At 36.5% G+C, this 22152-nt stretch overlaps 1 protein-coding gene across 15 annotated transcripts in view; it reads left to right on the top strand.

Moving 5' to 3' along the window:
* The first annotated feature begins 4733 nt into the window (after positions 1 to 4733).
* SLMAP (sarcolemma associated protein) overlaps positions 4734 to 22152 on the top strand; it is a 127985-nt gene continuing 110566 nt past the window's right edge. For all 15 annotated transcript variants that reach the window (XM_012720323.1, XM_012720314.1, XM_012720316.1 and 12 more), the window contains exons 1-2: positions 4734 to 4816; positions 5022 to 6324. In XM_012720323.1, coding sequence (XP_012575777.1) covers positions 6127 to 6324 — 198 coding nt within the window. In that variant the 5' untranslated portion in view covers positions 4734 to 4816; positions 5022 to 6126. The remainder of the gene's footprint in view (positions 4817 to 5021; positions 6325 to 22152) is intronic.

Here is a 22152-nt window from a genome sequence, read left to right as displayed (position 1 = left end):
CTGTTTCATACAATCTTCTTAGGGATGCTTAAGACCAAAGATCTCTGAGAAAATCTGTCAATTTTCCTAAGCATAGCTATTTGGTGAGATGCTATTAACCCTTATCTATGACAGTACTGTACAATAGTGGCAACAATGCACTTATCTGATACAAAAGCTCAGTGGAGCTTATTAAAAGGAAGCACAATTAATTATGTTCTAAAGTGATGATTCAAATTGTCATACTTCTCCCAGAATAAGGAATAGAATTAAAATGCTCTTTTAAAAATATCACTACATGAATAAAACCACCACATATAAATGTTTTGTGCTATTTTAATTGATAACTAAATTATTTAAAACAAGCCCAAATATACCAATAAAAATTCAGAAAGAAAATGCCTCAAGTGGCTTTCTGACTCATCCTTTTTATCACTATGCATTTGTTACATTCCAAGTAACATTCTTCGATTATAAAAAAAAAAAAAAAGCAGTGAGTACTTTCCTTAATCAAAGTGGGACTTAAACAAGAGTGTCTAAAACAAATAGTTTCTTCCCTTCCTTTTGCCCATTTCCCTTGAAATAGACTTATTCACTTTTAGAAATAAGGCTTTTTTTTTTTTTTAAAGATTTTATTTACTTATGCATACAAAGGTGCAGGGGTAGTGAGAAGATTCACCAGAAATAGATTGGGGAGCAGAGCATGCAGATTGACAAAGTACACTGCTGGGGGGAGCAGTGGGTGAGACGGGAGAGGTCTGCTGGGCTATGTGAGTCACCTCTTGGGTGGGGATCGAACTCACACTGAAGGGGCCATAGCTTGGCTTAGCTTTGCAGTGCTCCAACCTGCTGCACTACCAGGGAGGGCCCCTAGAAATAAGGCTTTTAATGACGATTTCCCAAATATGCTATTTTCAGAGCATGCCTCATGTGGCTTAGAAAAATTTGTGGAAGGATATAACTGGCAAAACAGTATTTACCTCTGGAGTGAAGATTTGTGATGTGGTTAAAGAGGACTTATGCTTTCTTTGCTTTTGTTTATTTGAATACATATATTGAGTATGCATTACTTTTATCGATCCAAAAAAAGGTAAAGAAATTCTTTCAAAACAAAACAAAACCAAAACGTTAGCATGTATTTTAAATCTAGCATAGACACTTACATTTTGCAGTCTCAGTTTACCTACCTATAAGATGGGGTTAATACCACTTGGGGTTGTCATGAGGAAAAGGTTTATCTATCATGAGGACACAAGCCTCAGTTTCCTGTAAAATGAGGGAGTTGGATTACTTGTCTGTGTTGCTTTTGAGAGTTACTACTCTTTTTTCCATTTTTTATATTGGCAGGAAAAGATTGTTAAGTGGAAAGATAAATGTTTTTACTTGATGTCAGATAATTATTTTTCTTTTATTTCCTGAAGAACCAGAAAATCACAAACAGATGAGCAGTAGCTCTGGAATGTATGGGTCACTCCACCCTGGACACCTGGGAAATGACAGGATATTTCCACTTATTAGAGCCACCCTGTGAGGAGAGCCTTCCTTACTGGGAAGATCAAACTTCAGTTTTAATAAGTTAGTGTTCTCCATAACAAAAATATACTCTCAATTTTAATATTTGATTACTTTGTGTCTCATTGTTAATTAGTACGTTTATCTACATTTGCAATCCAAATACTCTGCTTAAGCAGTTATGCAAGTATTCCATAATTTATTATATCATACATCATTGGTCAAACTCCAATTAAGTTGGTATCAATTAGGGGAGTTTGCTGAGTGTATTTACAGAGTTGTCTCCTTCACATCTGAAATGCTAATAATTGCCTATCTTTCATGGTAAAAGGGTACTAATTTTACAGTTTTCTTTTTGCTTTCTTAAAATGAAAAGTAGCATACATCATAGCAGTAGTAATAGCTATAATCTATTTAAAAGGTAAAATCTTAAACAAGGGAAATAAAAACTACAATATTGGAAATGTTGCCATTCCAAATTGCTCAGAACATGACATGTTTTTCAGTTAATTAAAATATTGTATGGATACAGAATTGTAGGGAACACCCACATGGCTTAGAATTCAAAATATCTCATGTATGAGATTTCTTAATTTAAGCCTTTTCTGTGCCTACCAAATGCCAGTGGGTGAAAAACGCCTTCAATGCCATTTTGGCATTTCTACTACCCTATGTAGCTTGGTAAGATTCTTCCATTCCAGGACATAGCAGTCCAGCTTTTCTTGTAGAAAAAAAACAAAACTCACTATTTGCTTAACATTAATGTTATAGTAGAACTTAATATAAGGAGACAATTTTTGTTTCCATATTTATGAACCAGTTTCTCTATTAAAAATTATGGAAAAGACAATTTTCTCCTTATTGAATGTGGAAAACTGGGAGAATTCTTAGTATTAGTAATAATAACAAAAATTAACATTTTCTGACAAGTATTTTCAAGTATCAGGTTGGGCATTTTTTCAAGTGTTTTATTTATTTAACAGTCCAAGACTACCTTATCCACTTATTATCCGTTTTTCAAATGAGGAAACAGGCATAGAAAAGCTAAATAATTTACCATATACAATGTTGGTAAATGGTGATGCAATGTCTTATTCTGAGACATTGATTTTCATTTACTCTACTTTGACTTTCTAGGAGAAAGATGGAAATGTTCTGCAGTCCTTTGCACTCCCTACAATTCTTTAGCAATGGATACTACACTTCATCCTCCTCACCCCCATATACCACAGTAATGTGGACCTGTAGTTTCCTTAGAATCCTTTTCTCTCAATAATTTATGATGACTTTGGCCTAACATTTCATTATCCTATTGCCATCACACTAGTTGGCCTGTTCCTTCTATCTTTTTTCCCTTTTTTATCCTCCTCCTCGTCTCTCCTCAGCCCCTGCTATTTTTTTCAAGACTCAGTTAAACTTCTTCACCATGCTCCTGTTATTCTTGATATACTTATTGCAGCAAGGATCTCATTATGTCATCAACTAAATTGTGTGACCAACTTATGGGAGACTTTGCTATTTTCCAGGGCCTTTCAAAGTTCCTCAGCTTTGAGAAAAGTGTCTCATCAGGCATTCAATTAAATACACAATAAATGACTAAAAGAATGCATCAATGATTTGTAAACTAATACGCAGCATTCATTAGGGATTTGTGGAAGGATCTATATTATTTTATTCCACATAAGCCTAAAAGTTATTTTATCAGAAATAAAAACTTATCACCATCTTGTATTAAAAGTTTTCAATGGATCCTGATTTTTCTCAGAATAAAGCAACTGAAACACAGTAGTAGTTATTGAGTTAGTGAAGAGTCTTGGAAAAGTATGTAAGGTCTTCATAATCTAATGTATGTTCTCTCCACCCTCACTTTGTACCATTCCTTCTTTATCCTGTAATAAAGAGAAACAGTATATATTTTTCATTCATGTGTCAAATATTGAGTCATTATCATGTGGCAGGTATATTGGTCTAGTGTTTCAATAGCTTGTTTCCTTTTTCACTATTTCCCCTTCTTGGAAATGTATGAAACAATTTAAAAATACTTTATTTACTGAATTGAACTTCAGTTGTTTTTTTTTTTAATTGAATGTCATTCATTTTAGTTACCTCCTTAGACATTAAACTTAGCTCCTTTAGTCAGTGCTTGCCTCCTTCTTAGGTCCCACTACATCAAAATGATAGGGGTCTGTATTTTTCACTCCTATCCCATAACACTAAGGCATGCTCAGACAATAGGGATAGAGGTTTTGTTTATTTAGGGTTTTATGTCCCCAGGGCACATTACAGAGGTTAGGGTAGAGCCAAAACCCTATATATAAGTTTTGCAATAAAAAATCATTCTTCATGAGCAAAATGGACAATCATCTTGAATTCTCATAATAACAGATGGGTTTATTATTTCCATGGTATAGATGGGAAAAACGGCTTGAAAGGTTAGGAACTTGTCCAAGGTCACACAGTAGAGCGTGTTATCAAAGGAATCTGAAGAATGAAGTCATTATTGATTCTTTCCCACCATCTTTTTTGAAATTTTTGTTTGGATTTTGCAGTCTTTCCTCGTTCAGACCCCAAACTCATCTACCTCAATATTACGAGCGACGGTAAAGACCAACCTTTTTTTCATATTATAAACAGACCTCTTTCTGGAAGCAAATTATTTTAAACTTTCTTGAGTCACATTCTTCCTAGGGTAGAAAGTGCAATGAAGTTCGGGAAGACATCATAGGTTTATTGAGAAGATCTGTCATTTAAATCAGAAAGCAGTTCCATCCGTCTTCATACACAAAGAAGTCTTTAGCAGGGAGAGGACGTACCTCCTTATCTTTGTGGGAATTTGGTTGTTCACACCTGAGGTAGCTCTCAAGGGACTGTATTGCCCACATCTAAGATGACTGCTAATAAACATCTCCTTTGGACGGGTCTTTTCTTTTTGCCGGTGCTATTTTCAACGAGAACTACAGTGAATAAAATTTAGTAAAACTTAGTACCTCCTTATCAAGATGAAAAAATAAGAAGTTGGCACGTTTTATTTAGAAAACCTGCAACAGGTCAAATTTTTTTCCTTGCCCTTAACCAAAATGGTCGTAAAGATCGTCTTATGGTTTGAAGCTTTCAGCCCTTAACTAAGATGACGCGGGAGCTCGTTAAAATTAGCTTGCCCTCTTTTCTGCCCTTGACTATCATGGCTTCCATGGCGTCAGTCACGTGGCACGTCGGGCTACGGCGCGGGAGAGGGGGTAGGAGGGCCCTTGAAGGGTGCGCATTCCGGTGGCGGTGCACCGGGTAGGTTTCAGTCAGAGTCACTATGGCGGCGGGCGCTGGCAAGGTAAGCTGAGGCGGCGGCGGCGGCAGGGGCGGCTGAACCCATTGTGGCGTCGGGACTCTAAACCCTCGCAGGCTGTCCGCGGAGAGATCGGTCGAAGTCCAGGCCAATCTCGGGGGCTGGTGGTATCGGGGTTGAGTAGATCGTGGGCTAAGGCGGGCGGGCACCGGCGCCTGACGGCCGTTTGTTTTGATGTTTTCCCCACCAGGTCGGAAAGTTTCCTGCTTCGTCTGACATGGTCTGAGTGTGTCCCGCCCGCCGCGAGTAGTGGAGGCTGCGGCGGACCCAGCCCGGGGCCTCCAGGCCTCTCCCCCAACCTCCGGGCCAGTCTCCCTCCCCCACCTCCTCGTCCGCTAGGAACTGCGGCTGCTGTCCCTGAGATGCGACCCTCGCAGGGGCGACTCTGAAGGGAGGCAGCGGGTCTGCTTAGCAACAGCCAGGAGCTCAGTTGTCCAGGGCTCAACTTCCTGCGGGCAGAGACCCCCGATTCTTCCGGGGGTTGCGCCTAGCACGGTCCGCACCGGCCTGCCGAGCCGGATCCCCGCCCTGCTCGCGGGGACGCCCGCCAGGTGCCCGGGAGGCCCGCCTCGGTCGCACCCGCCTACCCCGCGGGTCCCACTCCTCGCGCGAAGGACCCTAGCCCACGCCGCCTCGGCTCGTGCGGGGCCGGGCGTCCTGTCCCACCTCCCGGGCGGCTTCCGCGAAGCAGGGGTAATGCAGACTGTCTTGCTGGTTGTCTAGACCCTCTCGCCCTTCTACTTCCGAGACCCCCGGGAACCGGGAACGAGCGGTGTCGGCGGAGAGGTGCTCGGGTACACCTTCCTTCGGCCCAAAAAGACTTTCTTGGCCGCACCGAACCGACCCTTTCTTCATGCTGCAGTGCTGCAACATTTCCGCCACCAAGGGGGAAAAGCGGCCGCGATCCCAAACAAAACGCAAGAATTGGCGTGTGACTCATCTGCTTGGATACCTCCAGTCCCCAAACTGTCTTCCAGGACTTTTCTTGGCCGAAGCTGTCCGATGTTTGAACCTTTTCTTCCTCGGGAAGAAGATGGACTGAAAGCTGCCAGTTGGGGACTTTTCGTGATCAGGGCGCTGCTGGGGTTTGAAGGAGGTGATGGGGCTTGTGCTGGCTTGTCTTCCCACTCTAGTGAAGAGTTGTTGATGTTCACTGGTTATGCTTAGACAATGCGCAGTTTGTTTTGATTTAAAATTTTGGGGGGGATAGGGGTACAGGCTTGTGAAGGGCAGTCGGGATTCGGTGGAACTCCTCTTTGTCCCTGGTAGGAGAGACACCCCTCAGTCTGTCCTCGATGCCGTCAGCCTTGGCCATCTTCACTTGCCGCCCGAACTCGCACCCTTTTCAGGAGCGTCATGTCTACCTGGACGAACCCATTAAAATTGGCCGTTCTGTGGCCCGCTGTCGACCTGCGCAGAATAATGCTACCTTTGATTGCAAAGTGCTGTCAAGGAACCATGCTCTCGTCTGGTTTGATCACAAGACGGGCAAGGTAATGTCATCACGTTTTCTAATCATTGTTCTCTTTCCTTTGCCTTTTCTGCATAATGTCTGCATAATCTCTGGGTTTGTACCCAGAAGCTTTCAGCCACACCGTGGAATCAACTTTTTGTGTATTTGGTTCTTGTGGAAATTTAACTGAGGTAGTTGAATGGAAAACAGAGGAGGTATTGTAACTAAATGCCTCGGAAGGGCGATGGCATGTTGATAGTGGTCATTCCCAGTGAAATCCCAAACCCTAATTTGCTTCAGAACACTAAATAGTGAAACTTGGCCTCTTGCTTTTAGTCTTTTTAGAAAGGTGATTTTGCAGTTCGGTGTTTGATTATACAAACAGCAGGTCCCAGAGCAATGCAGGGAATCCCCGGCCAGTATTACACTGGGGCTCAAGTGTCTCAGTGATGAGGAGTAGTTAACTGGTAGCTTTCAGTTTAGGTCAAATCAGGACCTTTCTAGTAAGTACAATTGTTTGTGTAAGTTTACTGTTTTGGAAAGATTTGATACAGATTTACTCATGAGGAAGTAATTTGCAGTTATCAAAACCAATTGAAGACGTGACAGTTGTAGCTTACAGTTGTCAGAGTTTTGTTTGCAAATTGGGTGAATATGTATCATTTGAAAATCCCTTTTTGTTGTTCCCTCTAGCACTTATAAAAGAAGTGGTATTTAAAAATCAGTATTAGGAAATTAATTTACTTTTTGAAATTTTAACCAATTCTGTCAATGATTCCATTACTGGGATGTGATGAATTTAGTGCTTGTTTTAAGTGTGACCATTTTAGCATTAATATATTGACACCTTAGTTTACTGTACATGTAGGTACCTATATTTGAAGAATACAAGGAAACACTGAAGTATGGCTTTCCATTTTTAAAACTTATTATATGTGGGAGGGTATATATTAAAGAGCTCATCTTTGTGCTTAAAACTCAGGATTTAGTTGAATACTGAATAAGTTCCAACTTAGAGTAAGTTATGTAAGACTAATAAGAATATCTCCAGTTTCATGCCCTGACTTTTTGCTCCTTCTTTTTGAGTTAAATAATGAAGTCTTTTAAAAAATATGTATTTTAAGTCACCAAGGGTAGTGTTTTGAAATTAAAGAAACCTAAGTCTCAAAAGGAAGAAAGCAGTATAGCCGTTGTTTCTGAATTAAGGAATTACTATATGTCATTTTTTTAATGAAAGGAGAAAAAGATTGCCCAAGTGCTGTGTGTTTGCATAACACACCACCTATCCCCTACTCTGTGCGTAGAATGAGAACTGAGAGTAAATTTTTATGTGTAACACCAGATGCTCATTACCAGGAAAACAGACCCTGTTTTTTCTCCCTGGATATTAAAGTTTGGGTCTCTCAGTGACTTTCATAGATTGCCCAAAATCATTTTAAATGAATATTCATAGGACTCATCTTTCCTGCAATTAAATCCAAACATTAGTTAACTATGAGTGCTTTAACTCAACCACCCTTTACTTTTTTTGACTTCTTATGGCCTTGGGCAACAATTAAGGTCCAATTTAATTAGATAACAGGTTTGCTCAAATACATACTTTGCAAATGCATGTTTTTAAATTCAATTCTCAAAGGAAACAGATTTTTTTCTTTTATGTGCTTGAAAATTAGTGATTACTTGAACAGTGCTTTTCATGGCTATGCTAAAACCCCACAATAGGCTATTTTGAGAAGACTAAGAATAGATCAACAGTGTTTATTGTATAAGTTGAGCTATGTTAAAATTTGAATTTTAAATGGAATTTATTATTAGAAAAACTTATCTTTAAAGAATATAAGGTTTATTTCTGCCATTTCTTCTTTTCCTACCCTGCTTTATTAGCTAAAATACACTCTGGATATGAAGCCTTTACTTTAGATATAGATATAGTTGATTATTGTACCATCTAATCTACTAAAAACAACCTACTAGATCCTGTCATGTGATTAGATTGTGTTAGGAATTAATTATTTAAAATTTAAGTTTGAACAGGTAGTAGGTTTTTATTTAGCATGTGTTATGTGTCAGATATCATGAGTTACAGGGTTCCAAAGAAAATCCACTGTTGGACCAAATATCATTTATTGTATATTTCTGAAATTTCTGGGTTGAGGATTTTTCCATAATTATCTTAGAAGTCATGGCCTTAATTTGTATTCCCAGCACATTCCTTTGTAGGATGCATGTATCCCCTTCTGTAAGCATTGCTTTAGGCAACTTACCCTCCCTCAAACATCTCTAATCTTCATTTGTCCTTTTTGTAGATAATAATGGTATCTGCTATTGTTTTGAGAATAGAGATAATCATGTAGATTACTTAGTACCCTTTGAATCTTACTAAGGCTTTTTACTTCTGTAGGAGGGTGTTAGGGGTTGAGAGGGAGAGGGAACCATTCATAAATGTCTTTGCAACTTGTTGTATTGTTGGGGAACCCTAGGGAGGATTTGGTAATGAAAAATTATTTTCTTTCATGTGATGAAATACATAGAACCAGTTTTTAAAATTGAAACAGCAAAGTTGAGAACTTCATAAAAGTTGGTACTTTACTGCAAAATTGGGGCATATGCCATTTGGTTGACTTTCAGCTAGGTTGTTGTGTTCTAAATTGCTCTTTATTGGAGCCCCACTAAGAACTGGAAGAAATAATAAACATTTTAAACTTCCTGATAAATTTTTTAAATGTAGTTGAATGAAAGTCTAGGTGATACTTTTTATAAAGTGCCAGGTTTGTAGACTGTATGATGGTACTTAAAACCTGTGTGTCAGAGGTGACAGGTTTTCCAAAATCTTCTACTTAGAGATGTAGGAACTAGATATTACCCTGATTTGATGTTGATCCTATTGGTCGTTCTTCACTCCTTTTTTGGAGGTTGGGCTCTTGAAATTATCAATAAATGGCAGGCAATAGAATGGTTATTAATCTGCTATTGACTACTGCCCAAGTAAATCTTACCCATATCATGGTTTACATAGATGGCATAAGTGAGTAGACTGCTTCCTTGTGATTTGAATGGCCCTACTTGATTTGAGGTTTTGGGGACACATGATAACCTGGTGGTTGACACAGTAGTCTATTTTCAGTCTCAATAAATGTCATTTATTTAGTAATTGTTGTCTACTACCAGTTGACTCTTACAAACACACATTTTTGAGCACTAGTTCTATTTTAATCTGTTTTAGTAAAGTGACAGGTGGAAGTGAGAACTGGTAAGAAATTGTTACTCCTTTCTTTTAAGCAACTTTGTTTTAACTAGAGACTGACTAGTATACCTTGAGAACAATTTATTGAGTGAAATAACATTATTAAGTTTAAATGGCAAAAGAATGATGTTTGAATTTGACGTAAAACTGGGAGTGGATAGGTGTTAGGAAAAAATGCTTTTTGGGAATTTTTTGTGTGCTTTGAGGGGATAAGCATACTATAAATAGACAAAAATGGTAATTTTGAATGAATTTGGCATTTTGTAAACCACAAAAACAACTGATTTTGTTGGATTGGAGCGATGTTAAAGAGTACTTACGTGTGAACATCCATTCTATATGACTTTTTTATATTGTGCCTTGTTTTGGTAATTAGTTCTCAGGGATTCTGTCTTATATCTGTTTCTTATTTTGTATAAAGTAGATGTTGAGTAACTGAAACTGAGTAGTTGGTGTGGTGCCAGATTATAGAGTGCCTTGAAGCAATCAAAGGACACGAATGTATGGGCTATGAAAGGCCAGTAAGGTTTTTGTGCATAGCACTAACAAACTAAAATTTAGGAGTGATACAACAACAATATGTAGAGGGATCTGGACTGAGAAAAATTGGGTGACAGCTTAATTAATACTTGTACATACTCTGTCCCATGAACTCTTTTTTTTTTTTAAAGATTTATTTATTTATGCTTACAGAACTTGGGTACAGGCCAGAGATGTGATGGGTGAGAGTATTCACCAGAGACAGACTGGGCAGCAGAACACACAGATCTACTGAAATACACTGCTGAGGGGAGCAGCAGTGGGCGGCTCAGGAGAGGTCTGCCTGGGTCAGCTCCCTGGGTGGGGATTGAACTGGAGCTTCATAATGTGGTGTTTTGCGCCACCAGGGAGAGCCGAACTCTTAATAATTTACATATTAACTTATTTAGTCCTTAAATAAGTGTTTAAGATGGATACTTGAATTATCCAGGTAAACCTATGAGGAAATTAAGGCACAGAAAAATTATATCTGGTTAACTTGCCCAAGTTTACACAGCTAATAAGTGGTAGAGCTGGGATTTGAACTGAGGTATTCTGACTCTGGACTCTCTTTACAGTCTAAAATTTGACCACTAACTGCTCTGCTATTCCAAGGCATTGTAATAACTTGGATATGATGTTGTTTTTGCATTTTGTAAGGATACAGATCAAGTTCACAGTAGGAATTAAAATGATTAAGTGCCAGAAAAAAAAAAAGACAAGTGTGCATTTAACTTGCCCATTAGGACTTGAACAGAGAGAGGGATTCTGTATGAAGTAGAACAGTTTAGGGAAGGTTTCATGGATGAGATGGCTTCATAAATGAAATGTGATTTGAGCTAGACCTTAGGATGTCCTATATAGGACAGAGTGTAGGTATGTACAGTTAGGGGAAAAAGTTTGGGTGAGAAAAATTGCTTAAATAAAAACATAAAAGCTGGACTGAAATGGCACATTCTAAGGACCTTGCAAAGAATTCACTCAAAGGAGAAATCTGTAGAATTTGGTGACCAAGATCTTTTGTTCCTTCTTCCTGCATTCTAAGCTGACTGCAAAGATCCTGGTCTCAGAATGGTCACACATTTCATCGATTTTGTTTATGTGTTGTTTTAACACATATGTATTTTTTGTTGTTGTTGACAGAAGTGAAAAAGTTCATTAAAAAGGTCTGGATTTTGTGAGACAGTAATATATTTGGAACATTATGTTTAAAGCACATTAATGTAAACCTGTTCAGAAGATCAAATAATGTATCCAAAGCACATATTCTTTTCCTTCTATGTCTTTATTCACAGCAGTGGAAAATTAATGAATTATTTTATGATTACTTGTATAGCCTTCAAACTTTAATCTCTACTTAGTTATTTTACTTCACTCCTTAGATTAAATATATTCTTTACCTTCTGAAACTCTTATTTGGTTTTCTCAAGTGGTATTTATATTAGCGCTTAGTATCTATTCTATCTGAAAAATAGGGACAAGGATGTCTGTCATTTTGAGTTTTAAGTGAAAAGATTTTGAGATTGGTTCTTAATGTTTGTCAGTTACTTGAATCAAGAGAAGTGGTAGAATTTGTTAGCTGCTGAAATGTTCCAAGAGTTCTTTGCTGTCCATGTTTCTCTCACTGCCACTGCAGACAAAGGATAAGTTAAGACTCCTGCCCCAAAATCTTGCTCTTGCCCCATTTATTTTTAACATGCTTTATAAACCCCTTTAAACTCTGTCTTTCATTTCCTTTTTTCCAGCTCCATCTTCTGTTATTTTTTATTTTCCCCCAAACTCTGTATGATAGCTATGTGACAGCACTCACTGTTCCAAGAACAAGTGTCTTTTTTTTGCTCATTTGTCTTCCAGAATGACCTTTCCCCTTATCCCTTGAGGCCCAGTTCCAATGTGAAACTTTCCCTAACTCCCAGTAACTGAGAATTAATTGCTTCTTCCTCTATACTCCCTTAGAAGAACTTGGTATATAACTTCATTATGAGACATGGACAACAAAACAACTACGAGGCAAATGTACAATTGCACTGCCAGATGTGAGTTCTTCAGAATAAGGGAATGGGCACTATATAAATGATTGAGTGAGTGAAGTGTGAACAATGGAGCAGTCTATTTTTCTGTAAACCTTGGAAAGGGTCAGAGACAGAAGGTCATTCCAGTTAGTTCTTACTTTGAGATCATGTACTTAGTGACAAATATGTAGTCTTTATATAAGTCATTACTTATCAAGAGTTTGCTGTGTGTAAGATTCAGTAAGTATTTTGCAGTCATACACACTCTGGTGGTTGGTGATAAAAATTTGAGCTATTATACATGTATCCACTCTCATATAAAATAATACATTTGTTTTAGGGTTTTTGTAATATTTGGAGTGCTTTCTTTTCTTTTTGATCTGTATAAACCTCTTCGAAGGTAGATAAAGCAGCTATACACTAGGTCCCTTTTATTCAAAAAGAATTTGATGTTCAGAGACTACACAAGGTCACCTATGGTAGTTAATGACTGAATCTGGATTTTTTACCCCCCTGAAATAAAAGCCAATTGCTAGACATTTATTCTGAACTCTATTATGAACTGAGCCATTATGATAGTGAAAATTTGTCTTTTGCTTTTTTGAAAGGTAATCTAAGTTATTATGTAAGCATAACTAAAATGCTTGTCATATGACAGACTTTCAAAGACTGAGAGAACCTGAGTTAATTATTTCTCTGAGTCAACTGGCATTTTAAAAACATACCTCCACTACACTTAGCAGTAAATGTATTTTTTTTAGGCTTGCATTCAGGCAGCTGATTTGGGTTTAGGTGCTTGTGTGCATGAATGAAACAGCTTTGGAAAAACTTGTTTGCAATATAAATTTTTCTTGCAGAAATAGTCAAGATAATTTTTTGTCTTTTAAAGAAAATAGCCATCATATGTAGTTTAAAAAATGAACAAACAACTGGGTGTACATTACTGTATCTATTGCAAAATAGGCAATTTGGGTTGGATTTATTTTATTTATTTAAAAAAATATTTATTTATTTATGCATGCAAGAGCTGGGCCGACCAGAGGTAAGAGGGGTGAGAGGATTCACTAGAGACAGAGTGGGGAGCAGAACAGGCAGATAAAATGAAATGCACTGCTGAGAGGAGCAGTAGGTGGGTCAGGAGAGGTCTGCCAAGCCATGTGGGTCCCCTCCCTGGCTGGGGGTCAAACATGAGTTGCAATGGCCATATATAGCTTCATAGTGCTGAGAATTAACCTCTTGCTCCAGGGAGGCCCTGGACTGGATTTTAAATGTTGGGACTTGCAAAACATTTTCTTGTACTGAGGTTTTATTAATTCTTATAATTTTTTCTACATTTATATCTACTGAATTATTTTAATTGAACCAAGTAGGAATGATTTTCCTATATGGACTTTTAAGCTGTTATTTTTAGTGAGAAAATGCAGCTATATTCTGATAAAAATGCAAACAATAAGGAGGTGTATGGAATATGTCCCCTTCTACATAGGTACCTCACATCCTCTTCCCCTACTCCAGAAGTAGCTGATATTAGTTTGGTATGTAATTTTCAGAAACTTTTTTGTGCATTGCCTTCTTAGGTATGGTGATTAAAATACAGGTTTTTAAAAATAAGTAATTAGATCATAATTTAAAGTGCATCTTTAAACTGGTGATTTCAATGAGTTGTATGCTTTATGTTGCGACAGGCAACCAAACTGCTGTAAAACTAACAGCTGCTGTTAGTTTGTACACTTACCAGGTAAGGAATTTTATGTGCATCTCGTTTAATCCTCCTAACAAACTTTAGAAGTAGGTAGTATTACTGACCTCAGTTTGCATGAGAAGTCTGAAGCTTAGAGAGGTGAAGGAGTTGACTTTGAACTCTAGTCATCTGATTGAAGAATGTGTGTTCCTGATGGCTCTCTTACTTGCTCCTTCAGCACTCTTAGTCATTTTTAATATTACCACCAACTTGCTAATAGGCAATAGATCAAAAGAAAAAATAAATTGAAATAAAACCTTATCATCTGTATACTCTTATATGTTCAGTATTGAACCAGTTTAGAGTTTTAACATCAGTACTTCAAATAGTATTTATCACTTAAAATTTTACAAATTGAATAAGAACAAGTTTTTGTATGTAAAGATACTAGAATATCACCATGAGATGCTCTAATATACTAAAAAGATACTTTTCTTTCATTGGATAATTTCTAAGTTTAGTGTATTTGGAGATTGTTTTTAAGTTGCATTTTACCATAAGTAATAGTTTAGAAAAATGACTGAATTTTTACCTACAGAAATATTATTAGATTCTAGTTGTAAGGGTCTTTCCATTTCTAAAATTCAGTGACAGGTGATAAGATTATGCTATATGTTGCCAGTATAACTATGGTAGTTATGCTTGAAGAATAAAAAAAAAATTCTAGTTTTGAATTTTTGTAAAAATTTTGTATAGTTATAAGGAATGTTAATGAGTTACATTTTGTACAAACTGTTCATTTATAGTGTAGTTATATTCCTAGCTATATATCCAGGAGAAATGAAACCTTATGGGCCATATAAAAATTTGTTTTAATATTTATAGTAACATTATTCATAATATTAAAAAACAGTAGCTATCACCCAAATGTCCATCATCTGGATGGATAAATAAGATGTAATATATCATATATTTAGTGGAATAGTATTAGGCACTAACAAGCAATGAAATACTGATAACATGCTAAAACATGGATGAATCTTGAAAACATGCTAAGAAGACACAAAAAAGGCCACATATCATGTGATTCTGTTTATATAAAATATGTAGAATAGGCAAATTCATGGAAAATAAATTAGTTTGCTAGGGGCTGGACGTTATGGAATGTGATAGTTAATTTTGTGTCAACTTGACTAGGCCATGGTATCTAGTTTTTGGTTAAATACAAGCTAGCTGTCACTGTGATTAGCATTTAAAGTCAGATTTTGAAGAAAGCAGATTATCTTCCAGAATGTGAAATGACCATATTCAGTCAGTTGAAGACCTTAAGAGAAAAGACATGTTTCTAGAAGGACTCTCTTTTCAGAGAGCCATCAGACTCAAGACTATAGTCACTCATCTCTCCTACCTGGATCTCTAACCTACAGACTTGACAACCCCACTGTTTCTTGAGCCAGTTCCTTAAAATAAATCTCTATATCTGTACTTACCCTTTTTGATCTGCTGAAAGGGTATGTATGTTTGGAGAGAGTAGAGGTTATCAAAATGTTATAAAATAGATTGTAATGATGGGTGCACAACTCTGAATTGTACTCTTAAATGGGCAAATTGTACAATATGTGAATAACATCCCCAAAGAATTATGTTAGATGAAGTAATAGCTTAGTGAAATAAGAGTGTCAGAAGTGGAAGAATGCAGAGCAAGTGTCCAAAAGTGGGTAGGATTAGTAGAGCAGCTTTTGGGGTACCACATAACTTAGTTTTGTCACTGCTTCCTTAATGTGGGTCTTACTTTTCATTATGCTTTTGATTTAACAATATAGTGGATGGAGAGTGTATTTCCAATTTTGTTTATTTAATAGGTACAGATTTGTTATTATTGAGAAGATGTAGTGCTGAAGTCTTACTGTTGAAGTTGAGAGGTGGTTGGAAAATATAGTTGAAAAGTTCCAGTCTGAACCTGGGAAATTCAGTTATCTTAATTTTACTCACAAATGGTCTTTTGCATCTGTAGGCACATCTAGGGCAGTAAAATACTGTAAGGATGAATGATGCTGTCTTGACTACAAGAAACTGTTCATTTATAGTGTAGTTGAACTTAAACTGGACCATTATGCATTCTTAGTCTTCAATCTGTAGCTGAGTATCTACTACTTGCAGTGCTATGTAGAGCCCAGTAAGTAGTCCTAAAAAATATAATTACAGTACAAGTCCAACAATAGATATATCTGTGAGTCATTATTTCCAGGGAGCTAAGAGAGAGTGATGTATTTCTTCCCTCAGATTTGGGGGCAGAGAATGTGGAAGAAATAAAGAAGGCATCACAGAGAAAGTATTTTTTAAGCCACTGTTTCTAGAGTGAGTAGGGCTTTTCTAGCTGAATAAAAAAAAATGCAGAGCATTCCAGCAAGGGAACAGTATGTGTTTAAGGAAGAAAGTTCTGAAAGAGAATGCTGTTTTATGGGAAATGTAAACCCAGAAGTTAACAAAATTGGGCTAGTTGGGTATTTCTGGCCAAAGTCCTCGGAAGGGAGGCTTTGTGGCTAAAGGTTCAAGATTCTAGAATTAGACTACCTGAGCTGGAATCCTGGCTCCAATGTTTGTCAGATGTGTGACCTTAGAGAATCTCTGAGCATCAGATTTCCTCATCTCTAAAAGGAGGAGGCTAGTAATGGGATTTACTTCATAGGATTATTTTATAGATTTAATAAAAATTCGTTTAAAGCAGTTAGCACAATGCCTGGTACAGAATAGGTACTCAATAGCTTGTTTTATAATTTTTCTTTATTGTTTTAGTTGGTGTTTTTGCACATTAAAACTTATTTTCTCTAAGTTTGCTCTTTGACTGTTAAAGTTTTCTCCCTTGTCTATATTTACCTGTATATATTCTTTAATACCCCAAGACTTTTTGTGACTGTGATATAATAAATAAATATTCCCAGGTTTCGGGTACATAATTTCTAAAATTCTTAGAATCTCTGGAATGTCTTTTCTATGCTAATTAAATGACTGGGGTGTCTGGGGACCCCTGGGTAGCTTCAGAATAGGGCTCACCACCAAAAAGAAAAGGTTGTTAGTGTTTGAAACTTTTAGCCCTACCAGCCAATCAATTGGAATAAAGTTTTGGAATGGGTGAGGTGTGCTGAAGATTGAGCTCTATGAAAAACTTTAGAACAGTGAGATTCAGTTAGCTTCTGGTTTGGTGAATACATTGAGGCGCTGGTAGGGTGGTTCCCCTGAAGAGGCTATGGGAAGACTTTCCCCCATATTTGCCCTGTATATGTCTTCTATTTGACTGTTCCTGAGTTGTATCTTTTATAATAAACAGCAAATAGTAAGTAAAGCACATTCTTGAGCCTGGCTAGTTTTTCTAGCAAATTATCAGACCTCTGGAGCATATTAGAAACCCTCTGAATTTATAGCCAGCCATTTGAAAGCGTCATTTGGTCAACTGGATTTTCAGCTGGCATCTGAAGTGGGGAAAATCTTGTGAGACTGAGCTCTTAACTTGTGGGTGTTAACTCCCACAAATTAACTCTAGTAGATAATGTCAGAGTTGAATTGAATTGTATACTACCCAGCTTGTATTGCACAATTGGAAAAGTGTTGGAAAGGATAACACATTTGGTGTCAGAAGTGTTGTGAGTGAAAAACAGTCCAAAATAGTCTTATAATTAATATTTTTTTATCCAGTACTACCAAGTTTGTATAGTTTCCTAGTTAAAAGCAATGAATGAATGAATAAATAAATAAAAACAAATGAGTAGCATACTTTGCTTTGCCTACTTGAAACTTTGACTTTAGAGGAGTTAAATTACGAGAATTCAGACTACCAAGAAACATGAAAGGACATACATACATACATACATACATGTTCTACCAGCCAGTGTGGGGCACAATGGAGGTATTAAGGTATTGCCTTAGTTGACAAGGAGCTGATAGCTTAATTGGGAAGCTAAAGCTAACACCGCAAAAAATTAGGAATTAAATTCTAAATAGAATTAAGGGTGCTATAGGATTATGGTAGGGAAGGCTTCTTTGTCTAGGAAGGGGGATTTGAATTAGACCCCAATAATTTTGGGTACACTATAACAGGTGGCCTTGGTATATAAAGGTCTGTTTAAAAGACTAGCAACCAGAGGGTTAGTGAGGAAGTATTTGTGTTAAAGAACCCTATTTCTGAATTGAAAAGATAGTTTAATTAACTGTCAGAGATAAACCTAAGTTAGGGTTGATGGTGCAGTAGGGCAGAAGCCTTTAAGGCATAAACCTTAGGGTAAAAATCTTGGATTTTCAACATTATAGAAAGCTGTGCCTCCCCCTAATCAATCAAGATAACCCAAATATGGAACTGGTATGTTCCATAATGGATTGTGGAATACCAATCTGATTTAATATGGTGACTTCATAATAGGGTAACAGGAAAATAATGAAGATTGGGCCCATAGGTATAGTGAACAGATATTTGAAGTTTTCAGTGATTTTTTTATTTTCAAGATTGATTCTTAGCAAATAACAAGATTTCACTTCAATGGATTGTTTCTATGTCGTTTTTTTGTCAGTCATTTAAAATTCAAGGATGTGTTTAAGTACCATTTTTGATATTGTGAAAGGGTATAGATTTGTTATCTTAGGTACACTGAGAAAATTAAACATTTGGGGATTTTGTGAAATGACTACTTTGTAGGACTTAGGACTATTTGTTTACTATTCTGTGTGTGTGTGTGTGTGTGCAGGTATATGCATGTATATATTTAATTCTGATTTTTCAAGCCTTTGTACCAAAACATTATCCTCCAAAATAAAATATTTGAAGTGTTGGCATACAAATGTTGAAACTGGGGCCCTCCCTGGTGGCACAACAGGTTGGAGGTCAGCACTGAAAAAAAACTGGCTGTGGCCACTTCAGTTGTGAGTTCCATCCCCGCCCCTAAAGGGAATCCACATGGCCTGGCAGACCTCTCCTGACCTGCCTGCTGCTCCCCTCAGTGGTGTACTTCATCAATCTGCCTGTTCTGCTTCTCACTCTGTTTCTGGTGAATTCTCTCACGGCCCCTGCACCTCTGGCCTGTACCCCAGTTTTGTATGCATAAATAAATAAAATCTTTAAAAAAATACAAGAAACTGGAGGAAAAAAGCTTAAAATTTCTAGGCTTGGTCATTTGAAAAGGAAAAAGACCTGCTAGGAAAAGATTCTGTAATTAATGTCATGGTTTCAGTTTTATGGGAACGTATAGTACTCTGACAGTAATAGTTAATTCTGTTACTCAGTTCATTATCTGTCAACTTTTTTTTGTTTTTTTTTTTTTGCTTTTCAATTTCTTGCTTATCTGAAGAGTTGGACTGGGTGATTTAGTTATATAAAAAACACAGGCCCTGAACAATAATGTAGTCATACAGAGTAAAAAATTATATAATGTTTATATATGTTTCATAATTTTATCTCTTATTATATTTTCCACTTTCTGTTGCTGTCACATACAACAGTTTTACATTAATTCAGACCTTGTGGTTTTTATATGTTGATTATTTTGGTTATTGAAATATTTCAGGTAAATTCTGAATTTTGTTATTGTTCCTAAATCAGAACTATCAAGTGATGGTTTAAAAATTTCTTCATGAAAATTTACTGATTGCACAATTCTCATTGATTTACCGTGTATATTTTGAACTTTGATAATTTTTTTTTAAATACAAGAACTGGAGTGTAGGCCAGAGGTGAAGGAGTAGGGGGTTGAAAGTATTCTCCAGAGACACAGTGGGTAGCAGAACAGGTAGATTAACTGAAATACACAGCTGAGGGGAGCAATAGGTGAGACAGAAGAGGTCTGCCGTGCCACATGTGAATTAGCTCCCCACCAGGGATCCCAAGGATTGAACTCAAGCTAGGGATAGAACTCAGGCCATTGCAGCCTGTAATAGAATTGAGACTTAACTCCTAAGCCACCAGGGTGGCCCCCCAGAACTTCATATTTATCACAGAACTTAACCCTTGATCATATATTATTCTATTCATATATAATTCTCTTTAATTATGACCCTAATTACTTTTTTTTTTTTAAGATTTATTTATTTGTGCAGACAGAACTGGGGTACAGGCCAGAGTCTCAGGGGCGGTGAGAGGCTTCACCAGAGACAGAGCGGGGAACAGAACAGGCAGATCGACGAAGTACACTGCTGAGGGGAGCAGCGGGCGGATCAGGAGAGGTCTACCACGCCATGTGGTCACCTCCGGGGCAGGCGGGAATCGAACTCATGCGGAAGCGGCTTTAGATTCTCAGTGCTGTGCTTTAACCCGCTGCGCCACCAGGGAGAGCCGACCGTAATTATTTTTTAATCTCTTTAAACACAACTGTAATGACTGCTGGCTTCCAGTTCTACAATATAGATAGAGTGCCTAGAATTTAGTAGGTGGTTAAATTGTTAAATAAATTGTTACCCCAAAGAAATTATAGAAGTACTAACTTAAGGAATTTGTCTTTTTGTTCTTTTAAAACTTCTTAGCAGAGAATAAAGAATATCTTTATGACCCTGGGGTAGAAAGGATACCCTAAGTAATTCACAAGAAACATTGATATAAAAGATTGATAAATTAAAAATATACCAAAATACATTTTGTTCATTAAAACGGAATGAAAAGGTGAAGAAGAAAAAATAAGTAGGGGAAGATAATTATATATCATTTGCAAAGGATAGGTGTCCAGGATACAGAAAAAATATGTTCCAATTAATGAAAAAGTACAACAGAAAAATTGTCAAATTGTACAAATACATACAAGAATTATTAGGTCTACATACATCCTAGCTGTAAACCTAAATATAAACTTAAACTTTGAGATACCATTTATACTCTTGTGAAAATTTGGCCAATAGGAGCTCTTATGCACGTGCTATTGTTGATAAGGTATTTTAATTTTTTAATGTTAAGCCAAGTTTGCATTCCTGAGATAAACTCTAGTTTATGTGTAATGTATTATCTTTTTATACATTGTCAGTTGATTTTTTATATTTTGTTAGGGATTTTTGCATCTCTGTTGATGAAGGAATCATTCTAAACACTTGTTAGAATTTACCAGTCAAGCCAATTGAACCTGTTTGTATTTATTTCATTCTTGTTCTTTTTGGGGACAGTTCTAAACTCTTAAATTTATTTTCTATATTATATACAGGACTTTTCAGATTATTTCTTTTTGAATTAATGTTGGTAGTTTGTATCTTTCAAGAAATTAGTCTGCTTCATCTAAGTTGTTGGATTTATTGACATAAAATTATAATATTGCCTTATTATCTTTTTAATATCTACAGAGTATACAACAATATCATCTCTCTTGTTGCAATATTGGTAACTTGTGTCTTCCCCCCCCCCCAAATCACTTAGGCTAGAATGAACATCTTTCTTGATGTTCATTTAATTTATTGATCATTATAAAGAGTTGGCACTTCTAATAGGTTTATCTTTGTCATTTTTCTGTTTCATGGATTTCATGGATTATTATAGCCTTGTTTCTGACTGTTTTGGATTTTCTCTTTTGTCTTCTAGTTTCTTAGGTTATAAACTTAGATTATTGATTTTCAAGCCCTTAAATGTCATACTGTACCATAATAATTTTGATCAATCATTTGACTTTTTCATGATGCTAAATTTGCTTATATCCACAAGTTTATTTCCTAGGTGTGTAGCATAGAAAAACTTTAATAATTAGAAGACAAGTTTAAGCATGTTTATAGTAGCATTTCTCATAATAGCAAAAACAAAACAAAAACCTGGAAATAATCCAAATGCCTAATGACATCTATATGTAAATTCTTCTGTTAATTTATATATGATAGAATACTGTATATGAGTGAACAACATATCTATCAATATAGATGAATTTCAGGAATGTTGAATAAGTAAAAACAAGTTGCAAAGGATTATTTTGACCATGATAACTAGTTAATGTAAAATTTAAAATTATGATACTTGTTCATGTATCTTTCTTACTATATATATCAAATAATAATTGGTAGACATTTCTTTGTGAGAGGCAGAAGATTAATTCAAAATTAGCTCACTTTAACATAATATACACTGTTATATAATTAAATATACTGTTTTAAGGAAATGCTTAAAGCCATTTCCTTCAAAAATGGTCTAGAATTAGTTAAAATAAAAAAAGTTAATGTTTTGTAGAGGCATTTAAAGAAGTACAATATGTAGTCTCATCTGCATATTAGGATCATCTGGCACCTTAAAACACATTGATCCCTGGGCCGAATCCCTCAGAGATTATGATTTAATACTTATAAATAATTTATATATATATATATATTTTTAAAGATTTATTTATTTGCACATACAGAACTGGGGTACAGGCCAGAGGCTCAGGGGCGGTGAGAGGCTTCACCAGAGACAGAGCGGGGAGCAGAACA

Source organism: Condylura cristata, unplaced genomic scaffold (assembly GCF_000260355.1).
Source record: "Condylura cristata isolate star-nosed mole 26May11 unplaced genomic scaffold, ConCri1.0 scaffold00004, whole genome shotgun sequence".
NCBI classification, from domain to species: domain Eukaryota; kingdom Metazoa; phylum Chordata; class Mammalia; order Eulipotyphla; family Talpidae; genus Condylura; species Condylura cristata.
Note: the sequence above shows the minus strand (reverse complement) of the source record. Positions and strands in the feature narration are given on the sequence as shown.